This window comes from Perna viridis, chromosome 14 (genome assembly GCF_037379345.1).
Source record: "Perna viridis isolate PV_CMFRI_1.1 ecotype Kerala chromosome 14, ASM3737934v1, whole genome shotgun sequence".
Taxonomy (NCBI): Eukaryota; Metazoa; Mollusca; class Bivalvia; order Mytilida; family Mytilidae; genus Perna; species Perna viridis.
The window spans coordinates 15,798,607-15,824,408 of record NC_142458.1 but is presented as its reverse complement, the minus strand read 5'-3'; the positions used below and the strand labels follow the sequence as shown (position 1 = coordinate 15,824,408).

At 32.6% G+C, this 25,802-nt stretch overlaps 1 protein-coding gene and 1 pseudogene across 15 annotated transcripts in view; one reads left to right on the top strand and one right to left on the bottom strand.

Moving 5' to 3' along the window:
- Positions 1–488: 488 nt before the first annotated feature.
- On the top strand, positions 489–1,431 carry LOC148598374 (protein mab-21-like 2; annotated as a pseudogene).
- A 16,258-nt stretch (positions 1,432–17,689) lies between these two features.
- The window catches only part of LOC148598373 (uncharacterized), a 35,572-nt gene continuing 27,459 nt past the window's right edge, over positions 17,690–25,802 (bottom strand). For 12 of the 15 annotated variants that reach the window (XM_088562240.1, XM_088562246.1, XM_088562239.1 and 9 more), the window contains 5 exons: positions 24,543–25,745; positions 24,345–24,375; positions 21,421–21,692; positions 20,790–20,811; positions 17,690–18,482 (listed from right to left, as the gene is read on the bottom strand). In XM_088562240.1, coding sequence (XP_088418366.1) covers positions 18,181–18,482; positions 20,790–20,811; positions 21,421–21,692; positions 24,345–24,375; positions 24,543–25,745 — 1,830 coding nt within the window. In that variant the 3' untranslated portion in view covers positions 17,690–18,180. Of the gene's footprint in view, positions 18,483–20,789; positions 20,812–21,420; positions 21,693–23,312; positions 23,566–24,344; positions 24,376–24,542; positions 25,746–25,802 lie in introns of those variants that run through there. The other 3 variants (XM_088562252.1, XM_088562253.1, XM_088562254.1) reach the window with 3 other exon arrangements.

Sequence of the window (25,802 nt, the reverse complement as noted above, 5' to 3'; positions counted from 1 at the left end):
TTGACTTTAGATGAAGTTTCAAATCTTTTTCAAATAAGAAATAGGAAAGTCAAAGCAAAAAAAAAAAAAAAAGAAATGTCTTATTTGATACTGCAGTTCAATTAAATACAATTTATGACTACCTAACAATGGAAGAGGTTTTTGCAAAGGGAATTAAACGTACAGACACAGCTTTAGTCATGATGGATGCTATAAGTTCCTAGTAAAAACACCCTAGTTTTGATGATTTTATTATTGGATAAAGTATTTTGACATTCTTTCAAGATAGAGCTAAAGCAACAAAATATATCGTAAATATCCAGCCTTTCTAGAAGAATTTTAAGCAGGATCAGTTTTGAAACCTTCACCTGATGGATAGGTTGCAGCTATTGTAAAATGATGTCTATCTCATTAAATAGTAACTCCTTATCTGTTTTTAAAGTACATGCATGATAATTAAACCTCATACAGCAATGAATGCTATTCTAGGACATTTAATATGTTAAAAAATGTCCCAAGATCATAGTATATACATTCCAAGTGGTAGCAGAGCAGAAGGATAAGAATTGAGCGGAAGTGATTTTGATGTAATGATATTACTGACAAATGTTAGGGTTTATGAAAACATTTCTGATAAAAATAATTCAAAGAAAATGATAACATTTGTAATGGACAACAGCGAAACAAAACTCGGATTCACAAGGCTACAGGTGATCAACGAGGAAGGTAAGAAAGCCTTCTTAAAATATTCAATCAGTTATAACGGAAAAACCTACATCTCAAGTACTGCAGTTCGGGATGATGTAATCTCGTTTGAAAATTGTATTCCCCATGGGCCATGTGTAATGATTAAAGTAAAAAATGTCGAAGCTGACTGTCTGATTTGTTTTCGATGAAAGGAATGGATTTCGACGACAACTCCATGGAAAAATAGAAGTAGGGGTTTATGGCCTAGTCCTCCACTGATTAGAGAGATTACTCAATATGGGATATTGTTCGTACCTGTCGGATGTAAAGCATCAAAGTTTGAAGACATAGAGTGGAGAATATCATTCTCTATTGCAGAAAAACAGTTGATACACTCGTTTACTCATACCCAATTCTTATGTTATGCAATAATGAAGACCATCCTTTCTGATTTTATAAAGAAAAGGTGTGGTGAATTGTTATGTTCATATTTTATCAAGACTATTATGTTTTGGTTGGCTGAGGAATACGAACCGTCATTTTGGGTAAAAAACGAACCTAATTAACTGCTTCATTGTTTGCTGTAAACGGTTAATGTATTGTGTGGAGTATCAAATTTGTCAGCATTACTTTATTCCTGAGATAAACTTCTTTGAGGGAAGGTTCATTGATCCTGACCATCAAGCTCTACAAAGTTGTATACTTGAAGTGTCTCGTGATTGTATAAAAGCATTGCCTAATACGGAAACAATTTTAAAAATTTGAATTTTAACATACTCAGAGTCTCAAATGGAATATACGGTAACAACTCTTTACCTTAGTCACTCATATCACCTTTAGGCTGTATTGGTAGTATGAATCGTAAAAGCAACGAAAGTCCGATCTTTAGAACACCAATACGAATCACGAGACACCTAAAGTCATCAACAAAGCAGGTGATATATTATATGTTGGCATTAGCATGCAATAGATTAATCAAGGGAACCAAGGTTATAGCGGTAATCAAAAGAATGTAATCCAGGGACGAAGACCAGACATGGAAAACAGACATACACAACAAAGAACATAAAGTAACTAAAATCATACATATAAAGTAACAAAAGTAAATGAGCAACTCGGACTCCACAAAAAACTGGGAGCATGGACCAGGTGCACCGGTAGGGTAAGCATCCTCTGCTTTTCTAGAAACACCCGCTGAGTTGCTCATAAAAAGTCAAGTCCGGGGTAGACAAACGAGGAAATGATTTCAGAAAACACAAGATTTCAATCTGTGAATAATAAAAGATTTATCTATAATCAATACAAATCAGTATTCCCTGAAATATTGATAGCTACAAAGGTTGATTGTGTTTCTGGATGGTGTCATTTGGCTTCTTTATTCTATAAACTGAAACAGACGTAAATACATAGTTGATGACTGTCTCAGTAGATGCACCCCTGAAAAACAAGGGCTGAGTTTAAAATCTTTTATCAGTCGCCCACTTGATATGCAACATTTTCTAAACAAAGGGTTCCATATCATGAGACATTTCTTTTTATCAAGTGTTGTTTTAAAAAATGCATTACTTCCGCACGAATTACCAGATGTATATTCGGAAGACATCAGAACTAGAGAAAGTGTTTATTTACCACCCGTTGTTTACTTACATTTTCTTCACTTTCTATGTGCTCATAAACAGAAACAATGCAAAGAGAAGAAACAAGCATTCAGAAATCTTCAGACCACTGTAGAAGAGAAATACTTTATTGTAAATGACATAATGTTGTTAAGTGCACATGCACTATTGATGATCGCTTATACAATGCTATATAAGATCTATAATTTATAAAAAATCGAATCAAATCAAATCTTGAAGCGTTTTTTGGTATATTAAGTAACAAGTTTAAACAAAAAGCACATTCACATACCAAAACCACAAACACACTCACCTATAGCTTGCCACAAAACAGACACACGAACAACAAAGAATATCGAAATACAGAATCAGCAGTTAAAAATAAAGAAAAGTGAGACAAAAAATAAACACGGACAAAAAACACAGCATTTGATTGCAAGTTTGAAATTGGAATACGAGTGTTATCTCAAAAACATCTCCAGAAGAATTAAAAACAATGTTATATTTACTGGAAGTCAAACTATGCCTCGAAAATTATATTGAGGTAATGCAATGTTTGCCAATGTTAACTCATTCACTGAGAAAGATAAGATAGGCATCGCGTTGTCTGTCTCCGTGAAAACTGTTATCACAGATCAGGTTCACTGGTAGGATTCATGTTTTTATTTTTTATTTTGAGAAATATACACAAGACCGCTGAAGAAAAGGGTTAAAAAGATATACCGATTTTCAAAAAAAAAAAAAAAAAAAACCAAAAAAAAAACCAGAACACAAAATACTGAATATAAGATGAAAATTTGCAGCTTTTACTACTTAAATAGAATGGAGACAGATACACAGACAGCAAACATAAAAAAAAAACAAAAACAAAAACAAAAACAAAAAAAAAAATAAAACAAAAAGGGAAAACAAATAGAGAACTCAACCATTCATATTGATAAAATGATCAACTCGTTGTCTGCCGCCATCAGAATTGTTATCACATATCAAGTGCACTGGTAGGATCGTTTTTTTTTATTATTTAGAGAAAAATATGCACAAGAACACTAGAAAACACCTTGGTCATGAAATACATGGCCTTGTCATGATCTTAGTTTGTTCCAAGGTGTTAATTAGAGAGGAAATTTCCCATTTTGGCAGAGATATGAAGAGGACACACAGTTATTAAAGATAGTTAGGTGCGGTATATCGAATATATTGCAATTTAAATGCAGTTTATACCTCTGTCTCCAATTCTTATATCAGCCGGCGATTAAAAAAAAGCACGTGACTATTTGACCATCTGGCGGTGATTTAATCTCTGCGAGAGGTTTCATGTTATTTCCGAGATTTCTACATATTTCATGAGATAAACGAATTCTTCATCAGCCTATTCTTGTTTTAATTTATTTCTTCACTATCTATGGTAAAAGTACTATATCTTCTATCAGAGAGTTGCTTTTAAGTAGACACGTACTGTTTACTTTTATAAATATCGGTGACCCGGTCACTATTAACGGATATATGAGTTCAATGTTCCCCGATAAGCTGCGTTGTAACATTTGAAGAGGTCACAATTTTTGTTTCATCAGCTGTAAAATTCATGAACCATTTTTAGATTATTTTATAAGTGTCTTCAAATCATACCTGATTAAAATTTATTAGTTGCAGTACTAAAACAAAAGTTACTCAAGATTCACTGCGGCGATGGGTAGAGGCACTCTGACGTTTTAAAAAGATTATCCGTCCGAGAATTGTGTTGAAATATACCGGAAATAATAAGCCGTGCTTGAAGAGGAGGTTTGGTGCGCTCTAAAACCTGGTCTAACCCACCTTTTATTTTGAAATGCCTGTAACAAGTCGGGACCATTACGATGGTTTTCCAACTTTTCGGTTTTTACCCTGATATTGCCATTTGATATACGGACCTTCCGTTACAATATTCTTCTTGACTGCTGCCTGGAGTTTATCACTTCGGTAATTTTGTTCTTATATTACCCTTCATCTAATCTACCTTAATGAACTTGCAATTAAAGAAACAACTGATACGCCTTCATCTTCCTCATTCTTAAACCTTAATTTGTACATAGATATTACAGTATGTTGGAAATGAAGACTTTCTGACACACTTTCTAAGTGGCAGAAAGCTGGTTAAAACAGACTGTACATGTACCTGACAATGAAACATCGATAACAGGATACCGACTATTCCGCAAAGATAGACTAGTTCGTTTGGGTGGTGGTGTTGTTGTGTACGTAAGACCCCACAGCGACTGTATATGGCGTCCCGACCTATGCGTTGGCCAATTAGAATGCTTATGGTTCAAAATAAGACTTAAAAAAAGAAAATCTTGTCATATTGTACATTTTACGTTCCGCCAAATAGTAACGATAATGTATGGGAAGAAGTCTCTGAGTCTTTTTAATAAACCCTGAATACTGATACTGATAAAGACATTATTGTAACAGGTGATTTTAATATTAATCAACTATCAAATTTCCAAAACAATAAAAGTAAAAATCTTCTTCAAATGTTTAGCCTTCACCAGTTCATCAGTGAAAATACCCATTTTACTGATCACTCATCATCCCTTATTGACCTTATCATGATAAAACATCCAATCAACCTGTAGATCACTGATGTAGGTCCGCTTCTCAGATCAAGTTTGCTCCCATTTACCCACTCTTGGCATATTAAATCTCCCACAATCTAAACAACAAAAACCCTTTACAAGAAAAAAAAACTATATATAGGAACAAGCAGATCATAACCTACTGAGAGATCGTTTCGCTAGAGTAGATTGGGACTTTCAAATCGCAAATGAACAAATAGATTCGCCTACTGCAAATATCACGGATAAAATTATTTCTGTCTGTGACGAGGTTATACCAAACCGTATTATTAGCATAAACATGAAAGATCCACCTTGTATTATCTCTCGCTTAAACAAAATTGGAAGAAAAACCGCTGTCATGACAAGGCAAAAAAGCATTATAGTCCGGGTAGTTGGGAAAAATTCAGAAAAATATGAAACACGTGTAATCTAGCCGTTAAAAATTCGAAATCTGACTTTTATAGCAACATATCGAACAAAATAATAATGATAAGATTGACGCAAAAAAAAAAAAAACAAAACAAAAAAAAAAAAAAAAAAAAAAAAAAAAAAAAAATCAAAAAACGATTTTTTTTAAACGTAAAATACCTCCTTAAAAGATTGGCGACAATGACAAAGAAATGACGTTGATTTTTAATGAATATTGCAATGATCAATGTAGGGTAGCCGTCTCAAATAAGACCCTACCAGAACAAATATAACTAAAAAGTATATATTCCTTGCCCTCTATTAGTATTACTGACGGAGAAGTTGAAGATATACTTAAATGCTAAGACACAACTAAAGCTTTTGGTCCTAATAATATACGTCCAATACCCCCTTAGCAAATTATTTAACATGTCCTTGCATTTACGTAGGTTCCCTTCGAGTTGGCCGCTTGAAAATATAACCCCTGTATTCAACTCGAGTTCTCAACCAATTAAAAGTTTAACTAACGAATTTGGAAAAGCACTTGATCAAGGAATGGAAATAAGAGTTATCTTCTTTGATATCAATAAAGCATTTTATAAGGTTTGGCATGGAGGACTGATTTGTAAAATAAAGACTATGGGAATTGGCAATGACTGGGTGTAATGGTTTACTAACTATCTACAGTAGGTACAGAGGAAACAGCGTGTTGTAATTAACATTTTTTTTCTGAATGGTTATTGATAAGAGCCGGTGTTCCTCAGGGATCAATACTTGGTCCTTTATGTTCGCTCTGCTCCAAACTCACAGAATGCACGTAATGAGCACTAGAACATTACTTCCTCGAGCTATGCAGTATGATACAATTAGTATTGATGACTTCAGGAGACGGATTGATATAAGGCTTTGTCTTGCTTCTGAATCCTGTGATTAATTTGCTGTTGTTCGTTTCATTCTATTGGTTTGGTTTGATGTTAAAATATGCAAATTATGCAAATTATTTAATACAATATGTTTGAAATAGCCTCTATTGATTATTTAACATATATTAGTAAAGTTAAAAGATCGGTTTCCACAATACCTTTACGAACAATAAGGGATATAGAGGCATTCACTCAATGGGTGACCTCGTATTAGTATCAAAATGTTATGAAGCACTGTAAACACAACATTTCAACCTGTGAAAAATCAGAAATCTGTTTTACCTGAAACTCTGATAGGTTCAATGTCTGATTGTCTTTTCTTGTGGAGGATCTTGATTTCATTTTTCTATTAACTTAAACTCTAAACATGTCTTAAGAACGGTGCATTTGTTTCATGCTCCAAGTTTTTAGTGGAGTCTGAGTTGCTCATTTACTTTTGTTATTCTCTATGTATGATTTTAGTTACTTTATGTTCTTTGTTGTGTATGTCTGTTTTCCATGTCTGGTATATGTTCCTGGATTACATTTTTTTTTATTACCGCTAGAACCTTGGTTTTCTTGATTACTCTTTGAGACATTACTTTCTTTTAATTGTGTATTTAAATGATGCATTCTTTCCGGTCGAAAGAACAGATGCATTTTGGAAACAATATGATCTTTTGGATTGTTGGTTTACCACTCATTGTTTTAATTTTTAAGGAATCTACCAACGATGCAGAAAAAAGGGTACTCTATTAGCAACAATATACAGATGTCATATGCAAATGTACAGTTGGTGACCGCTAACAATTTGCTTACCGAGACCTAAAATTAATGGAATAGAAGTTATCTGTTGAAGCGTTTTAATATAAGTATTTTTCATCAAAAACCTCCAAAAGATATTTTGATTCGATAAAAGAAGGAATAACAAAATGATTGATAAATAAATAAATACAAACAAAAAATACCAGTTTTATATATTGTAAGTTTCGATATGTATTACACGTGTTTCAACAAGTAACCTTTCATCAGCAGCTTTAAAATCAAATATGTAGGACGATCATAATCAAAATATATGTTGTATACAAGAAGTACTCACAACCAAAAGTATCGAAAGAGGAAGCCAAACCCAGAACCGAGATTGTCTACCTCATGCAATGCAAAGAAACAAACAAACAAAATACTAAAGAAGAAATAAACTATACTGAAACAAACTTAGAAATTTACTTTTCTTTGTATAACATTCATTTTGGTAATAATTGATTATACTAAAATATTGTGGAATGTTGGAATGTACGAAAGATTTATAGTACAAGGAACGATGAAAACTTGTAAATAATTGCAACAGAAATATACCATCAGCCTACATAATGAGAGCTCACTCCTTTAACAAAAGTTGAATGGGTACCTTGTCGCACGACTTAATTGTAACCACCGAAACTTTAGATATAGCTCAACATGCACTGACCAGGGAAACCAAAGATTGCAGACATGATTGGAGTCATCCGCTGTTTTACATAATGAGTAAAACACTATGTTGCTTGATTAAACCCATTTTGAATTAGTTAGCGTCGCGCCATTGTTGGTTGAATGGTCAACACTGAAAGTTCGAATTAATACATAGTAGATAAATCGTCTGAAACTCTGATTTCTTGAAACGTGCACAAATGGTCTCAAAACGTCCGGAAAAAAATTACAATTTTCAAATTATTGGCTTAATCACAATTAAACAGGATCACTTTAAAGACAGACGTTCAATGTGCAATGAAAGGAGTTGTAAGTTAAGAATTGTGGACACAGACTGCTTTTTAATTGGATTATAATAATTGTTGGCTGCAAACAAGAAATTAAAAAAACATAGTGTTCTATCCACTGCAGAAATGTCAGAACTTTGCTTTTAAGTTGTACTTCATGACTTCAATAAATATTGTTTTAAATTGAAAAACAAACTTGTGGTGTCTTTTTCACTGAACCTTTAAATGATAAACCTATACTTTTATCATATTAACACAAATAATAAAAAAAAAAACAGTAATAACACAAGGGGAAAAAACTACAACCAATCAAATCGAATAAAATAACAACTTATACAATAATTATGATTAATTAAATTCACGTGTTGCCCTGACGGTCCAATTTGTTTTAAACAGGGAGAAAACACTTTTTTGATAATTGTAAGTATTCTTTCATCCATTTCATGTAAAAGATCTTGAAGCCCGAATAAAATGGTGTTACTTCATATTTCTATTGGTAGCCAACTCTGTTTTCGAATTAAACAGTTGTGGATGTAAATGTAAAATAAGTTTAAAAGTTATCCTAGTTTGCGGTCTGACATGTCGATATCACACAGATAATATGACATTCTGATGTTAAGAATTCTGATAGGCTGATCAATATTACTACAACAGCATGGTATATTGCACTATTTAGATATCTGGGTTATTATTTAGTTGTGTATCTACTGACAATGCTGTGACATGAATGCAGTTTCGCATTTTTATTCTCTCTTTTGTGCTTGTTTGGATATTCCGTTTGCTGTTCATCAAGCGTAATGCAAACTTTTTTGAAATGCCATATTATGTATTTTGTTATTCCAATTTAACATCATCGTGAAGGGTTGTTGTGTATCTATCTTGACATTATTCGCCATGATAACTGATTTAGTCACTTCTTAGTTGTGACATGTTATGAGCAACTTGGCGGTTTCTTTCTAGAAAAGCAGATGACGGTTAACCTCCTGGTCCATACTTCTAGTTTTTAGAGTATTCAAGGTTGTTCATTTGCTTCTTTGTATGTATTATTTTAGTTATTTCATGTACTTTGTTGTATGTGTCTGCTGTCCCTGTCTAAACTTTGTTCTTATAGTAGGATAGCAGGTTATTGATTTTCGAGAATTGAGTGCACTGGAATATAATATGGCTAAATTATATATCTATAGAAAGTGTATTTCATTTTCTATCGAAAAAGCGATGTCGTACAAATCGATTGGGGGCCGTGGCTCTTACAAAATGGGGTAAAGTCAATCATAATTTTTGAGAAAAAAATGTTTCATTTTTGTATGGCTCACTTCCTTTTGCTTGTGCTAAAAAACTTTTTACGTCAGATCAGCTCAAATTCCATCTCATACAAGAATGAATAGCTATATTAAAAAAAAATAGTGCTGTCCGCAGCAGTTTTTGGTAAACGTGCCAAAAACTTTACAATTTTAGTAGTCCGAAATGCAAGACCGACTTTGACCTTAAAGGTATCGAAATTTTAAAACTATAAAGTAAATACTTAAAAAAACATTCTGAAATTGTATTTTAATTTCTAACATTTGCAGTTAAATATCGAATTTTCTATTAAAATCAGCTTTGAAAGTGTCATTTCTCCATTTGTTCAAAAACATGTTCCCATGTGGTCCAATGTGTGAATATTTCGTTTATTAGCAAATATAGTTATATGATTACTAAACAAAAATGTTTAGTAGGCATAAGTTTTATATAACCATCTCAGGTGTTAACAAAATTTGAGATTAACATGGAATTTATCATTAAGTCAAAAGAACACCATTTAACCTGTCTACAATTTCTTGTTGTCGTGCCTACAACGAAACTCTCATTTTTTGAGAAACAGAAAGCATGTATTGATATATAAAAGATAATACCAATAATGCAATAAATGCAGTTCAATGAAAATAGCAGAAACAACACTTCCTGATAGGCCAAAGTTGATCTTATTGCAAATAACGAAACAGTGCATTATCGTTTCCTAATTGATTTGGTCTCTTAGTTTGTTTTTGACTCCATGTCGCTGATATTTGTCTAAAATATGCCAATGCAAGCCAAAAAGAAAGAAACAAAAAGACTTTCATTGTATTGTTTAGCAGTACCAGGTATTTGAAAGGTCATGAAATGCGACAAACACTGCACCTTGAAGACACTTTTTTCTGACCAGTTTGATTATTTGTGTCAGCAACAAGTTTTTGTTTTGGTTTGAAAAGCTTATTAGGCATTGACTTGGAACACTTTCCTTAATCGTACCTATGTGTCGAAAGAATAGGTTCTTAGCAGAGTTAAGCTGTCGTAAATTAAATGCGAGTAAACGTTTTTAATATTCTAGAAAGTAAACCCCTATCCTTCACACAGACCTTTTATGAATATATAGTTTGTGACTGGATACTAGAATAGCTTTTTATTTGAAGCCTGGCAGGTTATAAGAATATCTTGGCGGAAAAGAGAGAATATTTCAATATCTTTGCACCGGCATCTTTGGGATAGCATTGACGATAGCGATTTGTTCTACCCCTTTGTTTACCAACCTGCCATATTTCATATTGGAATAGTTTTTCGTTTCAAATAAACTAAGTTAAGGACTTCGTTAGTTTGGCTCTGTGTGTTCAGTTTATGCTCCCTTTGAGTCTATTGGTAAAGGAAAATTCCGTTTGTTACATGTAGCATCAAGTGAAATAACAAAATTACGATTTCGGCTTGACCTAGGTCTCAAAATCATCAGTATGGTTCCTGATTGCTTTGTAAAGCGTCCATTTGCTGAGATATTTTACGACAGGGGCTTTCTCCGACTATCAAATATGTAGCCCCATTAGTATATATAACCGATATACTGTATACGTATTCCTATTCGCAGTAGCTAATATGTGCGGTTTTTTGAAAAGTCAACATGTTCGCGGGTAATTATTTTTGCGGTTCTCAAGGTTGAAGAAATTAAATTTTTCAATAGTCTTTTACCGTCAATATTTCAATGAAATTAATGACGGCCGTTAATAAGACAATAAGACATAGTGGCCATTTTCATCTAGCAGTGTATTCTTATTTAAAACTGAAAAGAACTCACTCAATTGCCCAAGTCGTAGCTAATAATAAGGATTAACTTTTGACATTTTTATTGCATATTTACGGATCCTTTTACCTGACAGTAATCAGATAGTGTAAAACGGTAATCTTTTATCGATGATTACCTGTTGTATATGTTTAGCACTAACATTTTGTCCTTTTTGTGAATAAAAAGTTTGCGCAGTATTGATTTCTATTCTATAAAACAACAGTTACTACTTGAGTTAGATTGAAATATAACGAGAATAGGTATAGTGTATATGTTAAAGAGACAATAACCACACCGAGATCAAAATGTCAGCTCAAGGTTGAATAAGTTGCCCCTTTAACCTAAGAAACATAAAAAATAAACTAAAGTCGAAAACGAAACAAAACAAACACAGAGGCTAGAAATTCCTGACTTGGGACAGGCGCAAACAATGCTCACGGGGGTTAAAGTACTTTGGCGTGACCAAAACCCTCCTCTCTAAAATTTGACCACTGTGGAAAAAAATTACACAATCAAACACATCTATAAATCGGTTCAAAAAGGTCTAAGTCCCTTGTTACAATGTAATTAAAGAAACTGAATATAAATTACATAAAAATGTAAAAACTAAGGACTACTAACAGTTAAATGAAATGTCAGCTCCATACCAGTTTAATCTTACAAAAAAATGTCCCCATCAAATATAAACTAAATCCGAATTCTTCCCATACGGGGTTGAGAATTATGCCAAAAACTGCTTTAAAATATAGTGTTATAATTTCTCTGTTAATACCCTACGAGCAAACAAACGTTAACCTAAACATGCTATCTTTATCGATTTGATAACATCATAACTCCATCTCTTGCGAATGAGCCTATTTAACGGTTTAGTCAACTAATTGGGTGAGAATCTAACTTTTCGTGCTTTGTGCAGAATATTACCGTAAAACAAATGGTGAAAGATAACCACTTGTATTAATCCTTTACAAGTACATCTGTATTTGAGAGTGAGTTATTTGTATCGGTTGAATGTTTTTGTGAATGTTTTTAAGGGGTTGTGGTAGCGAAAACCATTGTGTAGTAATTTATCGGTTATATAAAGATTTCTTTCGTTAAATTTCGAAACAATATCACACATAAGAGCAAATCGAACCGATTGTAATATGTAAACGCCATATGACAGTGACAAGGGAATGTCACCATCTAAAAACGGATTTTTGACAATAGGGAATGTGAAATCATCCCATTTATCGAAAATTTCAGTATTAAGTTAACCATTATCGATATGAATACTAAGGTCAAGAAAAGGACATTCTTTTTTCTATCAATATTTGCTTTAGTCAAAAACAATTATACAGGATATATATATACAATGCATATAACAAAAATGATTATGATCCTTTACAAGTACATCTGTATTTGAGAGTGAGTTATTTGTATCGGTTGAATGTTTTTGTGAATGTTTTTAAGGGGTTGTGGTAGCGAAAACCATTATGTAGTAATTTATCGGTTATATAAAGATTTCTTTCGTTAAAATTCGAAACAATATCACAAATAAGAGCAAATCGAACCGATTGTAATATGTAAACGCCATATGACAGTGACAAGGGAATGTCACCATCTAAAAACGGATTTTTGACAATAGGGAATGTGAAATCATCCCATTTATCGAAAATTTCAGTATTAAGTTACCCATTATCGATATGAATACTAAGGTTAAGAAAAGGACATTCTTTTTTATATGAATATTTGCTTTAGTAAAAAAACAATCGTACTATCCAAATAGAAGAACAGTTTTTTAAGAAAGAAAGGGCATTCATTATCTCCTTGAAATAAACGTTCAGTTGCGTCAAAATCCTCTATGTTCATTTATTTATGTCGTATGTTATATGTAAAATACTCCCGCCTTCCATGGGGAACTGATATTGTCCCAAGAATGTACAAATTATGAAATCTTAATACAATCAGATAATTACTTTAAATTCTCCCAATGGTAAATAAAATTTCAATTCTGGTGAAACTGACGGTGATTGCTTTTATAGGCAGTGCTTAATCTGTAAGTAGCAAAAACGTCAGATATTCTGCTTTTATGCCTTTGTAAAATACCTCAATGCCACTCAACTTTATGATAGGGACGTATTTTCTGCAAACAGCCCTAGTTTTGGGAATTTCGTGCATCACATCTACAAAACATTAGGTACAGGGCAAAATAATGCAGCCAGCATCATTTCTTCACCTACACTTAGAGATCGATGGCAAAGGAAAACTTTTGAGTAACGAGATGACTTCCGTATTGTCAATTTTCCTTTAATCAACTCAAACGGTATATGCCATATGTGACCAAATATACGTGGACTTTTTGTTCTTGACTTTTTAGGATTATGGTTCAGTTAATGTGGCTTCAAAATTAATGTCATCATGACAGACGTTTTATGATTTTCATCATAAATTTGTGGATCCTTATGGTGTATTCATATTTACCATAATAATCGATTTGTTCTTTGTGGCATATTTTTCATTTTCTCTTTCCTCTACCCGAGATATGACATTAAATGAGCAAATCGGCGGGTGTTTCTAGAAAAGCAGAGGATGCTTTCCCCACCGGTTCACCTTGTCCGTGCTCCAAGTTTCTGTTGGAGTCCTTATTTGCTTATTTGTTTTGTTTCTTTGTACCTTCTTTTTTAATCAATTCATGTCCTTGATGTGCGTATATATTTTTCCCTGTCTGGTCTTAATCCTTGGAATATGTTCTTTTGACCTTCGCTCGAAACTTGGTTCTCATGGTTACCATGAAGAAAAATGACATGACAGGTGTCAGTACTCCCGTAAAGACGGCAATTGTGAGGAGCGATGAAAATGAAAAGCGGATACTGCCGACATGTTAAAGGCAAAGACTGTGTCTACATCATGGATCATCATGGATACGGAAATAGCAAGTATCCCGTTTTAAGTACGGTATTTTAATTTTTTTTTATATAAAATTGAGTGCTGCTTTATGTATGAAATTAAAATTACATATTTTATAGACCATTTATCAGACCGAAGTACCTTCTATTGCCTGAGGTAAGACCGATTATAAAAGTGGATATCGAGGGATATGTCATTTATCTGTGCCATGAAAAAACAGTCGAAAGTTAATTTGATTCATCATATTTAACCTTTTTGATGTTTTCATAGAATTGAATATATTAATTGGTCTTATATAGACTAGATACATTTTTTCTATTTTTGTTCAATGTCCTGAATATCTTTTCTCAAGACATTAATGTGTCCGGATGCGCTGAAAATTATATTTGAATGTAAGCACTCTATATGATTTAGCATCACTTGAGAAAGTTATTCCTTAGTGTTGATAAGAATCACTGACAGAGATGTCGTTTTCCGTTCAATGCAAAGTGCATCTCAGGAAGATTCCTATTTCTCAATAACAATACGATACAAAGCGAAGTTAATTGATCTCCCATTTTACACTTATGCTTAGTTGTGGAATAAATGCAACGAAGCAAAAAAAAAAAAAAAATAATGATAATAATTGGTTCTACTAATATTATTCCATTACGAGTATAGTCCTCATAAAACTCGTGTTAAAATAATATGATATTTGCATATTTTAATAGTTCTGTACCTTGTGGAATGAGATTTGACCTACACACTAATAAATGTTCTTTCCCACTGGTGGTGTAGTCATTATGCTTAATTATTGACATTTAAGATAAGTCTTTAGTATGCACATTTAATGTCTTGCCACTTTGACTTTTTTCATTTGCGATACACAACTTATGCGTTGCTGCTGATATTCACTAAAACCAAAATATATAGTTTCTTGTTTCTGTTGAAGAATAAACGTCTGATGGTCACAAAAAGATTTTTTGTAGTACAACATCGAAACTGAATAATATCAAAGTAACCTTAAATTCATTGCCAGTACGGTGATTCGGGATCTCTGAATTCTCCATTTACACGAATGTATTTTGCAAATACGGTGCAGTAACAAGTGACAAGTATTAAATTATGACGCAAATTGTGTTAGGAAGCATTAAAAATCAAGTACCAATCAGGAAAAACAAATCACAAATTGTCTGTCTATGCGGATAACTGCAGTGCTTGAAAAGCTTTAAAGAAAAACAACGGTATGTTTATGAACGAGATATGTTTTTCCCAAAGTTTGTTATCATTTCTTTGGTATCTAATTTCAAGACAGAACCAATTTCGTGTATCTTTTTTCCTCAACTGATTTTACATTTTGACTTGGTTAACATTATCCGAAATGTAAAACATTCATGATTCTATGGAAGTAAAAAAAAAAAAAAACTAATACAATGATTGTGTATGTCTTTTATTCAACCCGTTTTTCAAAGACAAATCAATACCGATTATTTCATATTCCTATACTTCACCTATTGCATCCAAAATTTTTAAATATAAAAAGGCTATTGCAGGACCTCGAGATTGAAGATTTCAAGGATAAACTACCATACGAGGAAGACAAAGAAAATAATAGCAATAGTAAAACTTTTACTGCTACCACACTCTCCAAAGTAGAAATAGTGGAAAACCATAAATACGTGTTATCATCTTCTGGTCTCTCTACCAAAGACGGGGATTTTTATCTATCGTCTATGTACTGGATTCTTAAACTCCACAAGAATCCATACAACCAACGCTATACAGATAGATCTGCAAAATGTACTGACAAACTTCTGTCAAAACATTTAACTTCTAAACTTACAGCTGCCAAAGATGATCTCCAGTTACTTTTCACTTCCGTAGTGGTATCAGTATGGATCCTTAAGAAATTCGAAAGAACCTCTGGAAACCACCAATTCAAAATTATCAGAAAACAATTTCATCATTTTTTTTTACTTTTCATACTTCTATTCCCCAAACCAAATACCACCTCAAAAACATTATACATCGCTGTCTTCCAAAAAGACGATTTACCTAGGTACAGACATGTAGTAATCGGTAGAGATTCACCAAACATTGTACAAAACGATTCAAATTGATCTTCCAAGAAGATGTTTTCAAAATGCTTGAATGTTTTATTTATATTTTATTTCCCTAGTGAGACGGATGCGTCATACAACAACCAGTCGTAGAAGGAATATCGTTTAGCCAGATCCTTTGATTTCAGTTTCCGCTATATAGACAACGTATTATCGTTGAACAATATGTATTTCGAGGATTGTATACATCACATCGTCCCCAAATAAGTTGAGATAAGGGTTACTAAAGACACTCTGAAGTCAGCCTCATATATATCTAGTCATACATTTAAAGATCGGTGGTAAAGGAAAACCATCTACCAAACTACACGATAAACGCGATGACTTTTGCCGTATTGTGAACTTTCCTTTCGTCTTTTGCAACATCTCTTCAGCATCTGCGGATAGATTATTTATATCACAGTTATGCCCAAGATCGCCGTAACTTTGCAGACTTTTTTTTTGTACCGCGCTAGACTTCTTTCTATTAGGCTTCTAGAACAGGGCTATTTTGCTATTAGATGAAATTCATCACTACAGAAGTTTTACGGTCGTCATCATGAACTAGTGGGTCGTTACGGTGTACATATCTGCACCATGAAAACCGATTTGTTCAACGTGTCATAGTTTTTCTTTCTTCTTTTCTCCACACGAACTTGACTACTTATGAGCAACTCGGCGGGTTTCTCTAGAAAAGCAGAGGACGCTTGCCATACCACTGCACCTAGTCCATGCACTCAGTTTTTAGTTGAGTCCAAGGTACTCATTTACCTTTGTTGCTTTGTACGTATTACTTTGGTTATTTCATATATTGCTTTGAATGTTTTCTGTCTGGTTTTTTGTCTCTGGATAACATTTTTTTTTAATCCGTTAGAATCGTGGTTTCTTTATTTCTGTTTCTACAATGATTAAACCTGACATGTGCCCATATCAAGTTAGAATTTTGTTCCGGGTCGTTGGTTTTTGATGAGTTTAATCCTTGAAATCGGACATTTAATGCTTTAGATTATTTAGCACGTAATAAGGAATATGGAGAATACCGAAGTATGAAATTTAGACATTAATGACGGTAAATCCATAGCATAAAGAGGAGCATGTTGGAATCATCAGTCCATAATACGAAAAACCTGACTGCAAACCAAACATGTAGTATTGCATCGTGATGGAAAAAAATGCCACGTTCCTATCACGTTTAAAGAACCCTGTTGTGGTTATACATTACACACAAAAACGAACAACCCGAACCTTACTAAACAAAACCGTAAATACTTGTAACGAAATGTCGAGAAGCCGCCGTGCATGAAGGTCATGTTCAATAACAACAAATAAGCTTCATTATAGGCCAGAAGTAGCAATTAGACCATCAAAGTTTCAAAACGATGACTTCAATCTTTTCTTTTTTAAAGAAAACTTGTTAAAGTTATATCTGTGCTAACTGCTAAACAATGCACACATGTCAAATAGCATCTAAATTTTAAATTGAACAATTATCAAACAATCAATTTGAATTTTACATAATTTAAGAAATTCTAATTGTACTAAAATATATACATTTGTTTAACTTCATCAGAACCTACATAAAAGTGGAAACAATGGATATCACAATTTGCCTACCTAGCGAGAGGATAGATTTTGACAAATTTTGTACTTTTTTAAAGTATTTGATGAGATTTGTTGTATTTTAAGGTAGATAAAAGGAATTGGAAAGATTTCCAAGATGTTTTTTTTAATTTATTGAAATAGATAATATATTCTTTGTTTCAGTTGCGTAGTGCAAAATAGATTAAATGTCAACATCATAGTGTTTAGTTACAGACCTAATAAACCGGTATTTACATGCAAGTATTACATCATGTACAGCATCAAACACATCAATAACACACATTTAAAAGTCGATGCAAAACGATGTTTACAATAGGGCATCGTCGTTTTGAATGACTACTTCATACTATACTACAATGGAATAACGCTCTTTCACAGGCTTAAAGTTGTAAAATTTCAAGTTTCTCGTTTTAATTATAATCGCCGGATTAACGGGCCCATCCAATAAAACGAGAAAAACAAACGACAGTGATATCACTTATGATCTTATATAGTCTGTGAATGTTGCTTATTGAAAACATATAAAAAGTGCAAAAGTTAGAAAATATTATTGATTTGATAAGTTGCATTAAAGGAAACCACATATTTCTGTTCTGATGCAAAGCGATCAAACCAGTCTTTCAGCATATGATTTGTTTGGAAGAAACGCTTCAATGTTAACATCAACATTACACAGGGCCTGTGCTAAAACTCTCATTTTGTTTTTCCCTTTGTGTTTGTCTCTCCATTTCCTTAGTACTTGTCTGTTGATATGGACTATTTTACACCTTTGTTGCATCATACCGAACCAGTCGTCAGAACTTTGGCCGAGTTCTATAGATAAGAACATGCTTTCAGTAATGACTGCTGTGGATATGGCATCAAGTATTTTATCTGTTGGTTCATTATTTAGAACTTCCTCAGCAACATCTATGTAACAGAATGAAGCAAGTGCTTGAGACAACAAATTGATTAATAGAATATTTTACACACACACACACACACATATATATATGTGTGTGTGTAATATATATATATATATATATATATATATATATTACCTTAAATTCAAAACCCTGCAAATTGACTGATATCACACAAATTAATGTTTATGCTTTACCTGTCTACTAAAATCCCTATATTAATGTAATAAAACAAACCATATAAGTTTATCAATCGATGTCCCTAACCACCTGATATTAAAATTTAAAAGTTTAAATAACTAACTGAACATTCATCAAAACTAAGCTTACGAACCTTAACAAGTATGTCAAGGAATGTTTTTTTTAAAGCACTGGTTCTCCATACAAACTGGAGTTAGATTATTACCACAATCAAAAGTTCTACAACTTTATAGAAGACGAAATGAAAGTGATAATAGAAAACTATACATATCATTGTTTTATTTTACCTAACATTGAAGGTTCAGCCATTGACGAAGTGATCAAGGGAACCAAGATTCTAGCAGAAATCAAAAGAATGCAATCCAGGGACGAAAACCAGACATTAGAAACAGACACACACATTAAAGCACATAAAATAGTTTGAAACTAAACAATGTTTCAATTTGTGATAGTAGCCATGACAATATTGTTAAGGATGCATTTGATTAGAAAGTTGTTTAAATTCAAAGGTAATATAGAAAAAGAAAAACGTTTCTGAGCTTATTGTGCAAAATGTGGACACAGTTGTGAAGAGCAATTTAAAACATCGATAATTTGACATATTACCATTGCTCGGACGTCAAGACGCTAAAATTGCATAAACTTTTTTTTTGTAAAATAGCAAATATACAGTAATTCTACCATGACATGCTTCCGCGCTCTGGTAAAAATGTGCTGAACACGTGACCAACATTTCTTGCTATTCAAGGCTGAGTCTTTAAAAGATATAAAGAAACTATCGCTCAGGGTAAAGCAATGCAAGATAAAAGGCGAGCTCCTATTTGTTAGACAATGATAAAATAGGGTTTCTGTGATTCTTAATTACTTAGTTTACAATAAAGCTACAAGAAAAGACATACTTCTGTAGTCTCACAAAAGGAATCTCAAATTCAAGAAACGAGAGAATTCAAATTTTGTTTTTTGACAGCTGTAGATTCATTCAAAAGTATGTTATTTACATTTTTGTTGTTAATGTTATATGGAAGTTATAAAACATTTGTTCCTAAGTTTGACTTGTGCTTGTGTGTTATATACATATAAAGATGCATTTAGCAATGTTTCAGTATTTAATTAAATGTACTATTAAAACTATGAATGAAAACATTTCATTAAGGAACGTCCTAGATATTGAATTTAGCAGAACCGGAACAATTCTTACAATTAATCAATTGTGAAAATCACAAAAGCGTATTTTCTAATTTGTTAAATTTGAAACTGAAAAAAACAAGATGTATCGAACAGCAAAAGAAGAACATCTTATAATTAGCTATAAGTCTTATCAAACTAGAAAGCAAAACAGAAAAATATGATTCATAGAAAAGACTGTATTTTCGTCTGATGATGGAAAACATTGAGAGTTTTTAAGAATTAAAATTACTTTGTGCAGTATAAATTTCATTTCATCAACTTTTTGATAAATTTTGACAACTATGTTACATTTTTATGCTATATTTTATGTCAACTACAGAAATGGGAAAAAAATAAATAAAAATACCGTGACCCAGAAGAAAATATCAGAATCTCCATGAAATTAAATTCGAATTATAAGCAAAACTATTATTTTTTTTGTCAAAACGTCAATGATTATGTTAACTATATAAACTGTTGATTCGCTTAGAAGATGACATATGTATATCGATGATTTATTTATGTAGAATTGTAAGCATGAACGTCACCCTGGTGTTATGTAATTTAGAACATGACCGCTAACACTGCAGATATAATTAATTTTAGACTGCTTGCATGTAAATAATCTAGAACGGGAATATGCATACATGATATACATATTAAGCACATAAGATAGAAATATTTTTAATTGTAAGTAATGAGCCGTTTCAAATATTAAAATACATTTTGCTAGTTTTTGAATTCCAGATTAAAGTGATGTGCTGACAGTAAATTGAGATTTTCCCGAATGTTATTTAATTTGAATATTACAGTCATTTAACTAAGTTGCTGTTTATGAGCAACTCGGTGGGTATTTCTATTACTTTTTGTTTTACTTTTTTAAAAAGTAAATCTTATATCTCGTTAATTATTGAAAATAAAATTAATGAATGCGATAAATACTTACTCATTGGCTTGTCTCTAATCATCTAAAATATAATGATCATTTTTTTGTCGTCGTTAAATTTAATTTGGACAGAGATAAAACTTCATGTTCTACAGCTCTTTTTGGTTCTTGTGATGGATAGTTATTTTGCATGTAATTATCAATACAGTTTTTGATAAGACATTGAATTAAAGTTGGTGTGAATGTTCTTTCTATTATCAATTTTCGTGGGTTCGGGAAACCACGTGTTTTTGTTCTCGGCAAGAAAGAAATTTCCCATTATTTTGCACAATGTCTAATCCACCGGTTTATCAACCGACGAACTGGCTGTTTGTCTCTTAAGAAAAACAAAATGCAAACTAGTAGTAAAAGTACTTACAAAGTTCTACAAAAGAACAATTGCATTTCTAAGGAAAGAATTGTACGTCGGATTAAATATTGATTTTTATTGATTATTAGTAATCAACCCAATGAAATAAAAATGGAAGATCATTATGAATATGAAGATGTTGTGTAAAAAATTGAGTTCAGCGGAGGAAATAAAATAAAAAAAAAGAAAAAAAAACTCTTTTTAGTTTTTGGACGCCGATATGCATTCCTTTTCCAACCTGTATCAGTATGAATAGTAATTTAATATGACATATTGTCATACTTTACATGCTGCATGAACATCAATGTTCATTTCTTGCATTGCTTTGATAAGGTGACCAACTGTTCCCTCAGTTTTCTTTTTCCATTTAAACAGACATTGAAACATCGCATTCAGAACGTTCCCAGCGTTGTCTACTTCTATGGCTTGAATGGTTGGTACATCTAACCCAAGTTTGATAACCAGATTATACATATCAATCCAAGAAAATTGGCGGGCAAGTTTAGCTAGGTGGAGCTCTGAGGGTTTTTCTGTAAGATCTGTTCCTTTCAAACCTATAGCGAAATAGATACAAGAACGCAATTACATCAATTTCGTTTATTGTCCTGTATAATGTAACTACATTGTTATGTACATTACGTCTCAGAATGTGACTACTCTATTCTCTTCACAGCTACATCGGATCAAAATAATACAAGGAATAAAACTTAAGCATAGAATGGTCTGAAAAAAAAAAAACAAAACAAAAAACAGAGATATTAGAAATGTCAAATTTTCGATGTATTGGTCTTTCCCTCTGTGGAAATCGAACTCGTTCCGCTTTAACATATATAGCAACACTGCTTGCACAAAATCTAGCGCCCTAGACCACTCGGCCGGCTAGGATATATAAACATAAAGTTTTCACTGGCCGGGTCTTTTCTCATCGTAGCATATATTCAGGATTGTCACTTAGTACAATATGTGTGGTAATATGGGATAGCTCATAAAAACACCTAGAAGAGCTGTCCCATATCACCTTATATCGTGAACTTAGTTACAATCTTAGAAACTTAGTAATATCATAAGAGGAAGAATGACCTTGCCAGCAAAAGCTATATTCTTATATAGCCTAGATGACCGAGTGGTCTAGAGTACTGGACTTTAGAAGGCGGCGTTGCCATAGATGTTACAGTGGTACGCGGAGGAAACGAGAAAACAAATTGCTTCACAATTTGACCGTTTTAACATCATTTGAAATATATATATATATATATATATATATATATATATATATATATATATATATATATATATATATATATAGATACGTCTATATATGTTTAACATCACCAGAAGATGGTAAAATTTAAATTGAATATTTCGGATAACAGATATCCTTCCTCAGCATAAAACTCATAAAACTACGAGTTTTATGCTGAGGAAGGATATCTGTTATCCGAAATATTCAATATAAATTTTACCATCTTCTGGTGATGTTAAACGTATATAGACGTATATTTTATTTATTGATATGTTTCGCATCGTTTGTAACGATCCATCACCCTGTAAGAGTGATTGTTGACTATTATTTAGACGATTAATTATTATATATATATATATATATATATATATATATATATATATATATATATATATATATATATATATATATATATATATATATATATATATAGAAGGGTCTGAAAAAATTCCCAACGATGACAGTTCTAACATCGTTGGGAATTTTTCAGGCCCTTCTATAAGGTTACGTTATCTTCCTTGTATCAATTTGATCCGATGGTGTTTCCATAGATGTCACAGCGGTACGAGTTCGAGTCCCGCGGAGAGGACGACTAAAAATTTGCATCGAAAATTTAACAGTTCTAACATCGTTGAGAATTTTTCAGATTTCGGATCAAATTGATACAGGGAGGATATGTAAACGTACAGAAAGGTCTGAAAAATTCCAAACGATGTTAGAACTGTCAAATTTACGATGCAAGTTTTTGGTCGTTCCCTCCGCGGGACTCGAACTCGTACCGCTGTGACATCTATGGAAAAACCGCCTGCACAAAGTTCAGCACCCTAGACCACTATAGCCAGCTGGCCGAGTGGTCTAGGTCGCTGGACTTTGTGCAGACTGTGTTAAAAGTTATCAGGGATCTGCCAACCAGCAAAAATAATTGGTACCGCATCGTTACTGTCCCATTTGTGGCTTCAATATGTTGATGATTCTAAACGGCCTTTTCACAAGCGCTTGAACTGACACAGGAGCGACCTAACAAAAAAAGCCTTTACTCCCAGTGAGTCAACACTGCAGATTACCAAACCACTGTCTCGATGATTGCAACAAAATGCAAATCTTTATTGTGGAACAAAACACAATCTGGAGCGATCTACTGAGAATGCAGCGGGAGGAAAAGAACTCTGTGTTTTACATCCACACTGAATTAATAAAAAAAAAAACGTTAAGTTCTTTCTATTTTGAATAGGTCTTTATAATAGTTTTTATAAATACTTTCAGTTTTATAGTTTCACACAATGTTCTAGTTCAGCACACAACATGTGTCTATGACACAATGTTCAAGATCTTTGTTAACTGTCAATAAAATTTTAATGCGTAACAGGTATTCACCTTATTAGGTAGTGATTTGTGTTTTCAGACCATTTACTTTCATACACATTTAGTTTATTTAATGCACTGAAGAAGGTCATTAGTTGACCGAAAATTTGCTCATTATATGTTTTATTATAGTGTATTAACATCTTTTATCGATATCATTGTGTAATCTTTAGACTTAGATATAACAATGGAGACAAATGCCCATCGAAACAATGTTATACGCACTATATGGAAATGATAGTAATAATATTTTTACCCCCTTTTTATATAAAAGTCTTAAGTGTGTGATTATTTTTCATCTTTAATATAACACTGATTTCAGACAACCGACACAGATATAGATATATTGAACTTTGTATTTAAAATTGTCGTCAAAAGAAAAAAAATAAATTTAAAATACTCCTTTACACAACGCCAACCCAATTAAAATACTTGTTGGTAGTAAAGAGAGTGAAACAAATCATTATCTAAGATTAGTTTAGAAATAAAACAAAATGTTCAATTTAAAGGAAAAATAACTGTCTTTACATCTTAAATTTTGATTTGCAATCGGATGAACATAATCAGCTTTTTTATCATGATATTGTTTGAAGAATATTACCTTCACATTCATCTGGACAGTACTCTTTATCCTGAGAAAAAGATCGAACATACTAGTTATTACAATATTAGACCATATATTTTGAAATACGATTATACTTTGGGAAGAGGTGGATATTTTTTTATTAATAATTTTTGAATTATTTACTCACTTAAGCTATATTTCAAACCTGTAAAGAATATACCAAAATCAACATACCCGGTTAACTTTCCATTTGTATTTCATTTCTCTTGTTATCTGGTGGTGATGAACACAAGTCCAATTCTCCTCATCCCGGTTGTAGCAGGGCTTTACCATGTCAAAACATGGATACTCTGTATGGAAAGGCAATTCGCATTCAAATCCAGACTCAGAACGCGTTTCTCTATAACCTTCCAAAATACTTTTTAGGATATTTTCAAAGCATGCAGTAATTCCTGTTGCTGTGTCCCGAACTATATCAAATCTCGATGCGCTGGGTAGAAGAAAAATATCGACTCTATCTGACCTCAGTAATACAATAAGATCAAGGTTAGTTTTTACGCATAGAACAACCATACCCGAAAACAACATTGCATTGTCATTATATCTTTGTACTTCAAACATGTCAATACAGGATGCAATTAACCTGTACCCAATGGCTGGGGGAATTACACTGCTTTTGAATTTAAAAGACAACCCAATTGCTTTGGATGCAAGGACTTGGTTGAAATACGATATATCATCTTTTACTTTGACAATACTTGGAACGTAGTAAAAGTCTGATTCTAGTAGAGATCCAACATCGCTGTATATCCGTGGGGTAGCAATGATATCTAGATGCCCCATCAATTCAAGGAGGTACGTCTTATGTTCTAAAAATCTTTTCTTATTTTTCCAAATTTCTTCAATATCTTTCTTCTTTAAAAGTCCATTTCTGCTCAAAGATTCGATGGTTTTTAAACGGTAACCTTCGCAGAACGTTTTGTCTGTTACGAATGATCGCAATGCATCAACTAAAAACTGAGGTGATATAACAATTTTATCTTGAAGCCCAAAAAGAGAGAAATAGATAATTTCTCCTTGTGCATGCTGCATTTTTAAGAACAACTGAAGGTCTTCATCCGAAAGTTTTTGCATTGGATTTGTATCGTTTATTTGTTTTAATTGTTTCATCTCTATTATTGCATCTCCATTTTCAAGCGATCTATTTATCATAATTTTTAGATATAACCATGATTTTGGAAGTTTTTCTCCCCAAGATGGCTGGATACAGAGCAGCTCAACTAAGACATTCTTCAATATTTCATATCCATTGTCGTCAGGATCAATTGCATTTAGAAAAATCCTGTGTTCTAGTACCAAATGCTTTAGTGCAGGCGTGCCATCAAACATCTTTTCTATTTCAGTAAATATTTTATCGACCTTATCGGAAGGAGTGTCCTATAATACGAAATTAAAAAGATTGCATTCATTTTTTATCTTTAAAAACAAATTAAT